This window comes from Morone saxatilis, unplaced genomic scaffold (genome assembly GCF_004916995.1).
Source record: "Morone saxatilis isolate NCDOM2014 unplaced genomic scaffold, NCSU_SB_2.0 Contig15, whole genome shotgun sequence".
Lineage (NCBI taxonomy): Eukaryota > Metazoa > Chordata > Actinopteri > Moronidae > Morone > Morone saxatilis.
Window position 1 is genome coordinate 26,336,966 of NW_023339707.1, and position 14,850 is coordinate 26,351,815.

At 41.6% G+C, this 14,850-nt stretch overlaps 1 protein-coding gene across 1 annotated transcript in view; it reads right to left on the bottom strand.

The window, feature by feature from the left end:
- LOC118324147 (neural cell adhesion molecule L1-like) overlaps positions 1–14,640 on the bottom strand; it is a gene marked incomplete at its 5' end in the record, with an annotated part of 20,530 nt that extends 5,890 nt beyond the window's left edge. Inside the window, 21 exon segments of the mRNA XM_035656303.1 lie at positions 132–204; positions 449–580; positions 874–1,023; positions 1,303–1,416; positions 1,500–1,670; positions 1,830–1,952; positions 2,042–2,297; positions 2,839–2,945; positions 4,806–5,028; positions 5,126–5,196; positions 5,429–5,635; positions 6,563–6,664; positions 6,779–6,906; positions 7,074–7,233; positions 7,753–7,913; positions 9,524–9,635; positions 9,725–9,868; positions 10,815–10,946; positions 11,728–11,912; positions 13,436–13,550; positions 14,470–14,640. Coding sequence (XP_035512196.1) covers positions 132–204; positions 449–580; positions 874–1,023; positions 1,303–1,416; positions 1,500–1,670; positions 1,830–1,952; positions 2,042–2,297; positions 2,839–2,945; positions 4,806–5,028; positions 5,126–5,196; positions 5,429–5,635; positions 6,563–6,664; positions 6,779–6,906; positions 7,074–7,233; positions 7,753–7,913; positions 9,524–9,635; positions 9,725–9,868; positions 10,815–10,946; positions 11,728–11,912; positions 13,436–13,550; positions 14,470–14,640 — 3,037 coding nt within the window.
- Positions 14,641–14,850: the final 210 nt, after the last annotated feature.

Consider the following 14,850-nt stretch of genomic DNA (forward strand, 5'->3'; position numbering starts at 1 on the left):
TAAATACCTATATACAGGTGTTTTCTGCTCTGGTTTGGGGGTTTAGTTACTCTTTAATGGTCATACGCATCCGGTACGCCTTTGAAAACAATAAAGGTGGTGCCTATGACTCGAGTTGAGGAAAGACCCACCTGTACTCTCCAAAGGTCTCGTCTTTCATTGGCCGAGCTTCAGAGTCCACCTCCTTGTCTTCTTTGTCCTTCACTGTAGGAAAGAAAAGGTCAAAATCTTTATGTACCGGTGCTGTAATGTAAAGATACTGCAACAGAAATATGTGAGGATTCAAATCAGTGACGTTAAAAATGAATCGTGATGCCTAATAAAGAAATTTAAAAAATGATATATATGATAATATGGTAAAGAGAAAATCACGAGTCATGAGTTGAGTGTTACATCCGTAGCAAGTGTGTGTGTTCAGTTGTGTATGTGAGTGTATTGTCTGTCTCACCTGCGTATTTGCCGCCCTTGCTGCGTTTGATAAGGCAGAGGATGAGCAGTATCAGCACCAGCAGCACGATGGCGCTGATGAGTCCTATCAGCCAACCTTGGGTGGCAAACCCACTGGACATGGCCGTTGGCACTGAGAGACAGGGAGAGAGAGAGAGAGAGAGCATCAGCAATCCATTCTGGCAAATAAAAAGTAAAAAAAGAAGAACAAATATTCTGAATTAGCTATTAGACAGTACAGACAGCTGTCACTGGATTACTTTGATACTGAAGTTTCAGTAGTACTTATTATCAGTACTTTCACTTCAACCAGAGTCTTATCTGTACTTCTGCTTGAGTAAAGAATGTGTATACTTTTACCCACCTCTAGTTTTATTAATGTACGGGCCCTTGGTTAGAGTTTACAGTAAAAAGAACATCACATACCGGGTCCTGTAGTCTGTGCCATTGCCTCCCAGTAGGTTGAGTTTCCTTGATTTATCTTAAGGTGGTAATAAGTTCCTGGTTGGAGGCCTGTCAGCGAATAGAAACCCTGCGTGGAGTTCACCACCTCTGACATCTCCCATTGACCCCCGGCTGCAGCAAACACACACACACACACACACAAGAATATCGTAGATTAGGTAAGGTTGAGTAAGGTTGTTGTTGATGAACGTTTCATCTCTTTCTTTCTATCAAACAACTTTTTTATGTATGTCTTTTAATATATCTGGTTCACGCTAATCTTGTGTTATAGCAGTAGTGACTTCAACAAACATCAAAGGAGCCTATAAGCACATTTAATAATTAATAACGGAATCCTCTTCTCACTCCATTTCCCCTCCATTTTTCTCTTAGAGTCATTATCTTTCTTACGGATCTTCCTGAGGTAGAGGATGTGGAAGGCGTGGTTCCTGTCTCGCTCTCCGGGCACCCAGCTCAGGTTGAGTGCTGTGTTACTGGAATTTATGGTGATGTTGGATGGAGGAACTGGAAGGAGAACGAGAGGATTAATACAAGTTAAGAATTAACAAAAGGAGAGAAATAACAAGAGGGTGAACTTGTGATTTCACCTCCATCGAGCAAGGTGGCGCTCTTCTCAGTGATGGGAAGTCCATCTCCAGCGGCGGTGCGTGCAATCACACTGAAGATGTAGTAGGTGCTGGGGTCCAGACCATCCAACTCTATGTGAGTCACACTGGGATCACTGATGAGCTCCATCTGCAACACGCTGCCCGTCACATCTGCAGATCAAACACAAACCAGGGAGTTGTCAGCAGTGGTGCAACGCAACACATTTGATGCAGTCTTTGTGGTAAGGCAACAAAAACACAATGGTCTCCTCTCCTTTTTACCCTGTGTGTAATTATGTAATTGAATCTCCTGCCTGTAGAAGACCTTACCCTGTTGATACTGCACCACATATCCAGTCAGTATGCCGTTGGGTTCAAGTGGAGGGGTCCAGTAGAGATTCAGTGATTTCTCTGATGGGCTCTCGAACGTCAGCGATGCCGGCTTACCAGGCACTAAAGCAGACACACGGTTAAAGCACACGCCAGTTGGCATGTCTATTAAATACATGTGTCTCTTATTGTAACTTCTTATCCAAACTCACCTCCCTCTGGGGTTATGAAGTGGTGCGGGGGGGAGTGGGGTCCCTCGCCTTTGCTGTTGAAGGCAGTGATAGACACCGTATATCGGGAATACAGCTGCAGCCCTGTCACATCCTCTGAGGTCTTCGTGCTGGAGACCACCACCACCCTTCTCTCCCCGTCATCCTTCCCCCGCTCCAACCTCTCCTCCTTGTGGTGCCGTTTTCCGAGCGACCTCCGGCCCCGCACCTCCCGGGGACCCAACCTCTTGATGTAGAGCTGACATAGAGGCGAGAACGATAGATGTGTTATTGTTGCCTGGAATGCTTTCTTTACAACTACAGCAACAATTGTAAAAAGAAATCAATTGTTTAATCTATTAACATTCTCTGGTTCCAGCTTCTTAAATACAAGGATTTGCTGTTTTTCTTATGTTTTATACGATTGTAGACTGAATATCTTATATTGTACAAAATTTAAAGACATCACATTGAACTCTGGGAACTTGTGACAGGCATTTTTCACAATTTAGACTAAATGATTAATTATAAAGTTAACCTGTAGACAAATAATTGATACTGATTATTAACTGGAAGCAGTGTTTATTGAAATGTAAGAATCTGAAGCCTTTACATATTATTTTTTATGTATTAATAACTTTTTATTGCCAATGTGTGAACAGGTTGTAATGTAACTTAGAAAATGAGATCTTCCCCAGACTTTCTCTGTTGCCTGTGGACTGATTTATGTGTTTCTATGACCTGAGCCAACAGAGAGCACAGCCATCTTTTCTTGCTCAGGAATACAGAGGAACTGGTACCTTGTATCCCTTGAGCAGACCTCGCACGTTCTTGGCCTTGTTCCACTTGACTCTGACTGTGCTGTTCATCACGACTGTTGCAACTTCAGTGGGCGCTTCCTCAGGCTCTGAGAGAGAGAGAGAGAGAGAGAGAAAGAGAGAGAGAGAGAGCGAGAGTAATTAGGATGAGCTTTCTGGTATAAAAACAAGCAAGTATTCAACAAAACTGCACAATAATTTAAACTAAGGAACAAACTATGGAGCTTTTTTCTTTATGTATGAGTTCATATTGTGTATTTGCCACCCAATAGCACCTACATATATTGACATATAGCTTCACATAACTAATTAAAACCAAAATTATCAGGAAAAAGAAATACTTAAAATGACAAAAACAATCTTTAGATTTTTTTGTTTGGACCATCTGCTAACATGGAGGCAGGAAGTCCTATACTGTAGTCAGCCACCAGGGGGCGATCAAGATGTTTTGGCTTCTCTTTTTGAGAGCTGTCATGACGTCCATCAGACACATCTAGCGAGCAACAACTATTAACGTATACAGAGAGCAGATCGCGGGGCGCCTCGTCAGCCAGTGTCCAATCATGATACAACAACACAGCAAACAAGATCAATTATTACTCTTATCATTGTTATTTTACAACCATGAAGGTTTATGAAAACTCTATGTGCATGACATCAACTCTATGGCAGGGCCACCACAACACTAATGCATGAAGAGGTAAACCAGACAGACAGAAGCCTTTTTATCTAATATCTGTTCTGGTCTGGTATCCACTACTTATTATACGTCCATGGCAACAACCAGTCTCATGACCTCGTCAAGCTACTGTATCTAACTCGAGTAAAGGCTATATGTCAGCCAGCCTCTTGGTGCTGAATGAACCAGCCTGTCAGCCAAACTGAGACCAAGTTTCACTATCAGAATTCAATCTGTTCGGTCCAATAGTGCGATTAAATTATTTTATTTCCATAAAACAACAACCGGGCAATCATATATTATCACTAACAAATGGTAAAGTAGTGCAGCCTGCCTTTTGCTTGATTTGATTGGAAAAGGTGAAAATATTATAACTATTATGTTTATATTTCTAGCTGGGCGTCTCTGTGTGATCAGCCCCTTCGATTCATCCGAGTAATTTCTTTACAGCGGCTTCAAGCCAACGCTGTATCCAGCTTTATACATCGGTGACTAAGACTGATAAGCCCAACGCAAAGCTGGCCTGCAGTTACATTACAGCTGTCTGTCCATCAATGACAGCATTTATCACACTGCCTGTGACAAGCTGCACAGCACATCGCCTGTTTTCCACCAATAAACAAGATCACAACACTACTTTCAGTCCAGAGAGAGACATTGGATTTGACATTTTTACAGAACAAGGCTCGATGTGATGCTCTCCGAAGCTATTTTATAGACAGACGATGTCATTCTTTTTATATCCAGACTTCTTTGTATAAGAAGAGAATTTTGACCTCTTTTTATGGCGGATGGTATAATTCAAAAACAAGAATACCATTTTCTTTTGCATCGGACTCATTTTCTATCATGGACTCAAAGATGACATTCAGGCATACAATTTCATTTGAATTATAGAGTCTGCTTGACACCACGAGGCGTTTGAATTCCTCCACTATCTGGATAGTTGTTTTTTATTTTTGTTGTTTCTATGTATTTTTCTTTTTTATTTCATTATTTTCTCTTTTTTTAATTTCTTTTACATTTTATTTGCTATTATTTTATTTATTTATTTTTTAATTTACATTTCCACTGCATATTGTTTTGTGGTATTTTCTAAAATATTTTAATGACGTTTGCAACTATATTAATGTTATTATAATGCTATTTTACACAAACTCATATTTTAGAGGGTTGATTGTTCCATTTTGACCACAAACAATTGATTATATTTTTTCAGTATCTCTGGCTCTGTCACTGGAGTGAATGATGTGATGTTCAGGTGACGTACTGTCTTCTCCGGAGTATCCGGTCTCAGTATTCGGTGCCGGTCCTTCTCCAAGAGTGTTAACGGCCTGCACTCTGATCACGAATGGTTCGTACGTTCCTGTGTTGTTTACAAAGAACGGTGGAGACTTTACAGTCTCAGAGTTCCAGTTTGTACCATCCCCAACCTTCTGCCATGACACTTTGTACCTGAAGCCCTGACCGTTATGCGAGCGCTTGTCCATCTCCTGCAAAGACAGGAATATAAAAGAGATTTGAATTAAATTTGGCATGCATGCATCAGAGAATTTTGACACACAGATGCACACAGATTGAAGTACTCACATCCCATGTAATGACCAGAGTGTCTGGGTCTATGGACTCACTCCGCACACGAGTGGGGTTACTGTAAGGAACTGGAGGACGGAGACGGACACAAAGGTAGAAAACATTTCAAAGACAAAGTTTGACAAGTATATTTATTTGCTGAGAGATAGATGAGACGGTTAGAGAAGGAGCCAGCAGGTTGTTAGCTTAATCTAGCATAAAGACTGTTCAGCCTGGCTCTAGTAGGTGTTACGTGTGGGGATCAAACTTCTGCTTGAATGAAAATCTATCTCTAAATATTTAGCATCTGTTGTCACTTACCAGCTGGAGGCGTGATGTGTTCTTCTGAGGGCTGGCTGGGGTTGCTTTTGCCGATTAGGTTGACGGCGATGACCCGGAAGCGGTATCTGTAGTAAGGGTTGAGTTCCATCTTCAGGTGGTTGACCAACCCGGACACTTTGCTCCACTCCACCCACTCCTCATTGGTTTCCTCTGACTGATGCTCAATGTGGGCCTCTACGATGAACTCTGAGAGTAGACAAACACTATGACGTTAATACTACTTCCTGTCAAACGCTAGGACCATGTAGCACCATGAGATCAGCCAGGCACTGTGCAGAACTGTTCCAGTTACATTTGTGTCCAACTTCAGACCGACGTGCTCTGACTATATGCCAATGTGGTCTGCAAACTACAGGCAGGCTAAAGATGATGTGCCAGGATGTAAACATTTCTGTGACTTCCTGTTTATTCTGTGAAGGCTGCTGGAAACCGTCCGACTGACTGCAGCCTTCTGTTGTTGCCTCCTGCTGCTGCCGCCTGATCTTGTCCACTTTTCAGGCGAGGCGCAGTTAATCTCGAATGATCATAAGTGTCTGCCTGTCTTTAAGGTATTCAGTGTTTTCCCACCTGCTGTGTGCCAGTTTTCTCAGCTCTTTGTGTCTCAGTACCTTTGTGTCTTATCTCCATAGTGTTTATCCTTCTGGTTTACTGGATTACTGCCTGTTACTGCCTTTTCCCATCAGATTTGTCTGCCCGTTCTAAATGCCTACCTGTGTACCCAACTGATTTTGGCAAATTACAGACTGTGTATTTTTTGTACCAAGGTCCTGTATCCAGAAAGACGGACATCTTGCCCTCTCTCTCTCTCTCTGTCTTCCCTCTTTCTGTTTAAATTCTGGAAATAGTAAACACTTAAAGGTAGATTATTTATGATTTACTTGATAGGGCAGGTGAAGATGAACAGTAAAGGGGGAAAATAGAGGGCAGCAGGTTGATATCGAACCCAGGGCGCTGCTGTAAGGACTCCTATATGAAGGGCACGCTCAACCAGGTGACCTATCGTGCGTCCTATGTTGAAAAGTCTTAAGCTTAGCTGGAGCTTTAAATACGTTCCAGACATGTAGATGAAGAGGAATAAGTGTGTGGGTGTGTGTGTGTGTGTGTGTTCAGTACCTTCGATGGGGCTGTTGTGTGAGTGTCCTGGGACCCAGGTGAGAGTGAGGCTGTAGTCTTCAACATCAGAAAAAGTCAGATCTTTGGGAGGGTCCGGCCGTGCTGAGGGTCCAACAGAAAACTGTTAGTGATAAAACTAAAACACACACACACACACACATGTATTTCTCAGCGTCTAACACACACACACACACACACACACACACTGTGACATACCTAGGACAGTGATGGAGTCAGACTTAACCACGTTGTCCAGCTCAGTGATGACCTGACAGGAATAAGTCGCGCTGTCTCTTGAGTGAACGTCTGTCACTTTCAAGGTGCCGTTCTCAAAGAAAGTGTACCTACACACACACAATGATGGATGAATGAAGGTTTATAATGGCAGCGCAGTGACAGCTGTGTCGGCTAGTGCAGGATGAAGAAATATTCATCTTATGCTCGATGTACAGAGAACTGTTTGAGCTTTAGGTTTAGCTGTGGACTGAAACATGTCAGCGTGTCTGTTTACTTGTCATCTGGTGACGACTCCTGCAGTTTCTGTCCATCTTTCCTCCAGATGATCTGGGGCTCCGGCAGCCGAGGGTCTTTGGAGAAGCGACAGTCCAGCAGAGCGCTGTGTCCTGTGGCCACATGCAAGTGCTGGGGGCTCGTCACTATCAGCGTTCGATCTGACAGGAAAATACAGCACAGGTCACTGTGTGAAGGTGTGACGGCATCTTTATTTCCACTGATCTCATATTGTCCATTCAGGTATCTATCTCATGTTAGACTTTATAGTGGAAATAAATAATAATAAGTGTAAAAAATAGTCCAGTATGTTAATCTTACTGTATTTTTTAGCTAGAGGTGAAAAGTAGCTTCACATCACACTGTTTCCTTTCTGCCATTCTCACACAAGCTGAAAGTTTTAAATAGTGACACCATAACATCTTTTAACTTAAGTAGAGTATCGATGTATCAGTCCGTCCATTCCTAATGTTTACATGGACATTTTCTCTGCCACACGAGGACTTTTTATTTTATTTTATTAGCATATCAGGGAATCTGTTCAGCTTCTTCCTTCGGGCAGTGAGGCTGTTAAATTCATTTTGACAATTAATAAACAACAACAAACTAATATAAATCCTTGAATATTAACAACTCCAGTTAGTCAGAGCTGATATTTGTGGCGAGGGTGTGAGACTCACTGTAGACCTCCAGGTAAGCAGTGATGGAGATATTGGTGTGTTTGATCGAGCAGGTGTACTCCCCGCTGTCACTGTGACTGACGTCGGTCAGCTTGATCGTCCCATTGGTCAGCAGGGAGACGCGGGTCTCCGACAGCAGAGAAAGCTTGTCCTCGCCCTCCCTGCAGAGAACACACACACACATATTGATCGTGACACGTGTTCATCAGAGAGTCTTTCAGGGTTTATTCCGACGTTAGATGCTCCGAATGAACCACAGCAGTAAATCCCACTAACTCGATAAATGGGAGTGTGTTTCCTGGCTCATCAGTCAATGGATGATAGACGGAAGAACATCAATAAATGATGGACCAGAGAAAGAGAAGCAATAACAGTTTGAACACTGTGAGCATGATGTTTAAAGCCCATAAAACCTCTCATCTTAGACACTGCAAAGAAACCTGTAACTGTCCATCATACTATCTTTTTATGCCGTGGGTTAAATGTTGCTGCAAAGTCTTCTCTACACTGCCGATAAGTAAAGACTTACTGTCATTTTATTCTTTTTGGCTTAAGACAGTCAAATTACAAGATATTTAGTTTAAGATAAGGGTTCCAACCTTGGGGTCACCAGAGCTTCACAAGGCCTTCTTCATTGTAAGGGATGTAAGAAAACTCCAATAAACCTATACAGGAGAGCTATATCTAAGAATTCTATTCATTTCTGGGCATGCAACTAAATAAAACTGATATTTATTATTAGATTAGATTATAAGATTTATTAGATTATAATTAAATAATGTAATAATCCGGGTTAAATAAAAAGATTATAAGTAAAAAATATCTCATAGGATAAGGGAACGGTGAAGACTTGAACACACACTATATTCACAGAGCCTTCACTCTCTGATGAACAGCCTCAGAGACCAAACAACCAAAGAGCTAAAAGAAAGGAGGAAACACTGAATTTGTCAAAAAGAAGCCTATTAAGTACATATGATTGTTAAATATACACATAATACACAAACTCTATATTCACAGGAAATAATCTTCTTAAAATTCATCTAAATCTCTTAATTTTCCACAAACGTCCTGCAGGTACTAAGTTCACTGTTTGGGTTCATTGTTCAGTTTACCAGATGTTTTCTAGTGTTATTGTTTTGCATTGTCACTTTAGTCAATGATAGAAAAGTTCCTTAAGGAGGTTGGGAACAGCAGGTCTAACAAATATCAAATATCAATTTTTAATATGTGTGTCAAAATATAATCTCCTTTTTATCTCATTAAACCCCAAATTCCCAAACATATTACAGCGGAGGAGACCTTACTGTGTGCTTACAGTACTGATCTGTCCTTTCATGTCTGAGGAGTTTGAGGTCCGGTGTGAGATAGACTGCTTTTTGTTTATGCAACCACCTGGGGGCGCTGCTCCTCTGAAAGTAAAAACCTGGGCCTGTATCACAGAAACTGATCATAGGGACTGTTTCAAAGAATATTTTAGAATTTGAAATATGATTTAGTGATTTAACATCCTTTTTGATAAGCCTTAATTTTACTCTATCTTGAGTAAATATGTGTGTACACAGATTTCTACTCCCTGGTCATCCTAATTGAAGATGTAAACCTTTAAAAGCGCCTAACAAAACTCAAACAGCAAGAAAGAGTGCATTTGTTTGGTACTATTTTGATATAAAGTACCTGCAGTCACAAAGGTTGTAGCTTCTGGAATAAGAATTAGTGTACAGCAGGAGTTTGAATCGTGTGTGTGTGTGTGTGTGTGTGTGTTTCTCACCATGTGACGTGGGGTCGTGGGGAGCCAAAGGATTCACAGTCCAGACTGACGGTTCCGCCCTCAGTGACTTTGGCCACCACTCCATCAGAGGACAGGATCTGAGGGGGGAGCTCTGAGAGACACAGAGGACGGAGGTGAACGTCGTTACTAAGCGGACACACACTGAAGGCTCTGTGCAGACGCGCTGTGGCGGGAACGTACCGATGACGTAGAGGTAGGTGTTCAGCAGGATGGAGCCGTGCTTGTTGATGGCCTCGCACTGATACACGGCCGTGTCAGCGAATTCAACGTCCCTCAGTATAAACACACCGCCGAACACGCTCCGACGGGGGTCATCATCCACCTCTATGCGGGGGGGGGGGTTAGAGACAGGAGTCAGACAACAGTGTGAGTTTGTCAAACAGAAACTCTGAACACAAAGAAATGTTTAACCAAGAAGCTGCAGCTGTTACACTCTCTGACCCCCCTCACTGTTTTCTTTCTTTCTTTCTTTCTTTCTTTCTCCTTGTTTTGCACAATGTTCTAGGTTAATATCCTTCTTTGGAACAGTTGCCGTCTTCTGGAGAACGTTTCACTGAACAGATGTTTTTGGTTTTTTTTACAGAAAAAAAAAGGAAAAAAATTAATTGTTTATTAGTTTTCGAGACTCTAGTTAGAGCACAAGTATCTTATAAAGGAATATTTATATCTCTAAAGATGTGTTGCTTTAACTGAATTGAGCTTATTTAGTTTTGATTATTGTTATTATTTGTACTGTACTGTCTTTGTTGCAAATTATTTTCATATTCTCTGAATAAATCATTGTTTAAAAACTCTCTGGGAGTCAGTTGAGGATCCATCTCAACTAAAGTATCCTGTCTAATTCATCTGAGCTTAAGAGGCTGTCTGTAACATTGGGCTGAGTGGAGCCAGGAAACGATCACTCTTCCCTGAAATCGCTCTGTGGTCATCAGGCATCGTGTAATGTAAAGACACAAACTTAAAGTTCAGCTCTTCAGGACAAATAGTAACTGGCTTCAGTTATTAAGCCATAGTTCTGGTCTTCATTATACAATTTAACTCATCAAGTCCTTAATTTCTATCCACAGTGTGGACTGTACTTGTATAGAGCCTTTCTAGTCTTTAGACTTTTACACTACAGCCACATTCACCCAACATAAACTAATTCATTCACACACAGATGCACAGCAGCGGGATTTTGCTCAAGGACACTTCGGCGTGGAGCAGGAGGAGCCGGGGATCGAATAAACAAAATTCATTAAGATACGAAAACATAAAAAAGCAGCCGTACCTGCGACCGGCTGACCGTTGATGCTCCAGGCGACAGTGGGGGTCGGGATGCCTTCAGCCTGACAGTCCAGTCGCACAGTCTCCCCGGGAGCGTACAGCAGGTTCTGAGGCTCCTTCACCCAGTAGGGAGACGCTACAAACAAAAAACAGCAAATTTACAGCAGCAACTATGAAACCCTGGGGTTATAAAATCCCATTATCCTCCAGTACTTTCAATCAGTCACTTCTTAAAACGTACTTTTATCTGAGAGCCATTCCTGATTTTACTTCTTGAATTGTCCTTTTTTTTTCTTAATTGTGTTTATTGTTTTGATCAGTTTTCTTGTTTTATCTGGTTGAAATTTTATTTTAAAACCTGAAGATTTTATGAGCTGTATTTTACTTTTTGTGACACACTTTGTAACATGGATTTTGTTTGCTTTTAAATACATGAAAATCTCATTTAATCATGATTTAAAATCTTATTCCACTGGCTGCACCCCCTTCTTTAAAAAGCTTACGAGAAAATAACCCTGATTATGTCATCGGGGTCGTTTGGAGGCCACAAATTTATGACATAAAAAGCCTGTTTTATGAACTGGGGCCTTGGAGTTTGGGAATTGAACAGGCATGGAGGGTCTAAAATGCTAGTGAGTTGTATTATGGGAATTGTAGGTTTCAGTGTTTTTGGCAACCAGTCATTTCTTGACTTAAATTCACGTGCTGTAGCCTACAAATAAAATTGACTTGACTCTTCGTCCTCAATTTTGACCATTTGTTAAAAACTCCCCCAACTGAACAAATAGCCAACGCTAAATGACTGAGTGTCCCTTTAAAGTTGGTGTTTTTATTCAGTCAAAAGTTTACCGGCTTTCATTTATAGTTGTTAGTAAGGTGAGTTTTTCCATCCTCTGCATCCTCTGTGTGCAGCCTACCTTCCACAGTGACGCTGAAGGAGCTGGAGATGGACCCTTGGCTGTTGGAGGCGATGCACTCGTACTCCCCGTCATCTTCCTGGGTGATGTTGTCGAACTGAAGCCAGCGGTTGTGTCTTTCCAGCTTGCTGCTCGTTTCATCCAGGCGACCATCCTTCTTTCTCCATTCCACCCTCGGAGTGGGTCTGCGGACACAGAGGCAGGGATCACAATCAGAGAGACAGATAGAAAGATAGAAAGATAGAAAGATGAGACTTGAAAGACAGAATTGATCTCGGAGGGAAGGGCGAACGATGGAGATGGATCGATAGAGAGACACACGGAGATAATTAGAGTTGAATAAACGCAGGTGATTGTGTTAATGACGTAATATCCTATTTGATCATTAAGGCGAAATCATAATGACACTCCATTTATCGCCATGGAGACGGAAGTCTCAGGGGAAGGAGGATAATTAGAGCCAACACAAAATAGAGACGACACAGAGGAGAAATAAAATTATTTAATAAAAAGGATTAGTGTCAAACCAGTGTGTGTGTGTGTGTTGTGTCAGATATGCACATTGAACATCTTCAAATTAAATACCAAACTGCTTCAAACTGCTCAATAATTCATATTCAGTTAAGTGAACGCATTTCATGTAAGACACATGTAGCATGTAGCGTTCACTTGTTTTAACTTTAACACGACTTTAACTGATGCTAGTGCCACATGGACGAACCTAGCATATAGCATATCTAAGGAAGTTTGACCGGAGGCTTGCGCGTTCAAGCTGTATTGGGAGCACAGAGGCCCCAAAATCAGGCGCGGGACTTAGGACAAGGGTCAATTACGGCCGGACAAGAGAAGCTTTGCCAGGTTTGTTGTTGGTAAAAAGGATCGCTGGTGTGTGTTTATCCTGCGCAATCTTGCCCTTGCTGATGTCAAACATTGATACTTTTGGGGCAATTAAGACGCTTAACAACACTATCTGTCTCGGCTCTGATTGGTTGTTTGTGTTCAGACACAATGGACCATTAGGAGCACTAGGAGGAGCCAGAGGAACCTGATTTTTTCAATTTTTTTCTGTTTCATGCTCTACTGGCAGGATGTAGTGACAGTTTCAGCAAACATGACAAAAGGTTATTTTAATAAAAGTTACCTACTGCAGCTTTAACCTCACACCATCTGCCTCTGGCTGCAGATCAGTAGCACTGTGTACATTCCAAGCCATTCCTTTATTTGTTGAGCTGTTGTTGCTGTCATGCCCAAATGTGATTGGCGAAGGTTTTTCAGAGTGATCAGACCAGTGATGCGATTGGCTGAGAATGCATTTATTAATCAGCACGCAGCTCTTTTACACGTTGCTGCACATCCATGAACCAAAATAGCAGGTGGAGCCCGAGCACCCAAGACCTAGCGCTTTACACTTGTTGTGCTTGTGTGATTCAAATATGGCCCTGTATCTGTTTTTAAAAATATACCAACTTTTCTAATAGTTACACACATTTGTATTGTTACATTACTGAAAGGGGAGTGTATTGAAGTGAATATTCTGTACTGAAGTTATATCTTTCGTGACCTCAACTGGTCGCATGCTGCTGCTGGATGAAGGAGATTGTGTAAAGGTGAAAAGAGTGCAGATAGAAAGACACAGTGTGTGACACAACCTGCAGGCAGCACACACACTTTTATACACACACAAACACACAAACAGTGAGAACCTTACAGGCCTCCGGGGATACATTCAAGGGTGACGCTGTGTCCCCTGAGGGCCAGCACAGGGCTGTGGGTGCTAGTAGGATGGAAGAAGTGGGGTCTTCTAACATGAGAGACATCATTACCTGGAGAGAGAGAGAGAGAGAGAGAGAGAGAGCATATGAAATCAATACACACTAAACTGTTAAACCGTTGATGTATTCATTATAAAAGTGATTTTATTTTACTGATTTTAGATCAAACTGAAGGATTAACACTGGAATAAATATGGGACTATCCAAGGTGGTTTGTATTTGTCAAAGATAAAGACAGTTTGCAGAAGATTACAGACTGGATATTTGACAGGTTTTATTTTTATATGATATAATATCAAGGGATATACAGGTCTGGATACAATTTGGCCAAAATAAACCATTAATTCACAGTAATAAAACTGGCTACAGTGGCTGCCATGTAAAGTTAGCTAAATGTGCTGTCAAAGTACGTCAACTAACAGTTTCAGATTGTTATTCTATTCTGACAACATTATGGAAAGGATCTCTACAGAGCCTTCTAATAACCAGAAACAGATATAATATTGCTCAGCACCAGAGTCCATGAACAACAAATGGTCATTTTCCCCTCAGTGTAACATAACTTGGAAGGCTCAGGACGCCATTACTTCACTATAGCTTTACATAGCAAATAGATGTTGTTGTTAGATTACTGTATATGTAGATATATTATTGTAATGTAAATCTCATATGTGTAAAACCTTTAAAGCAATTAACATCTTAATTTTGTGACTCTGTAACATATGAGCAGGGCCAGATCTCAACCCAGCTGGGAGAATCTGCTCTCCATCAACACTAAATGAGGGAATATCTGTAGGAAGAATGGTGTTCATCACTCCAATTGTTCCACAAAATTATGAGAAGAAGCACTGAAGCTGTTCTGTAGGCTTGTGGTGACTTTATTTTGGTTTTCTTAAAGGAACTTCACGCTAAACCTCACTCTTTCCTTTATCTGTGCGTTTGCACTCAGTGTGTGTGTGTGTGTACTCACTGGACGTGACAGTGAGGGTGACGGCGGTGTCTGGGAGAATAGTCCTGGCTGCTGCATACTGGGCGTTGCAGATGTAGTCGTTCCTGCTGTCTCCCAGTTTAAGATTGGAAAAGTACAAGTTCCCGTCCAGGCCGACCATCACTCTGTCACTCTGCATGATGTGCACCATCCCTGAGATGAACAAGAGCCAGGAGAGATAGTCATATAGTCTCCTCTTTTTCATATAATGTGTAGTGAGCGTGTGAATTTCCTAAACGTGCAGCAGTGAAACAAAATCTTTTGTTTTGTTTGTTTAAGTGGCTCCAAGTTGGAGTGCACTGCAGTATGGATTTTCTTGTGTGAGTTGAACAAAACTGACAGCTTGAAAGGCACTTTTTCATT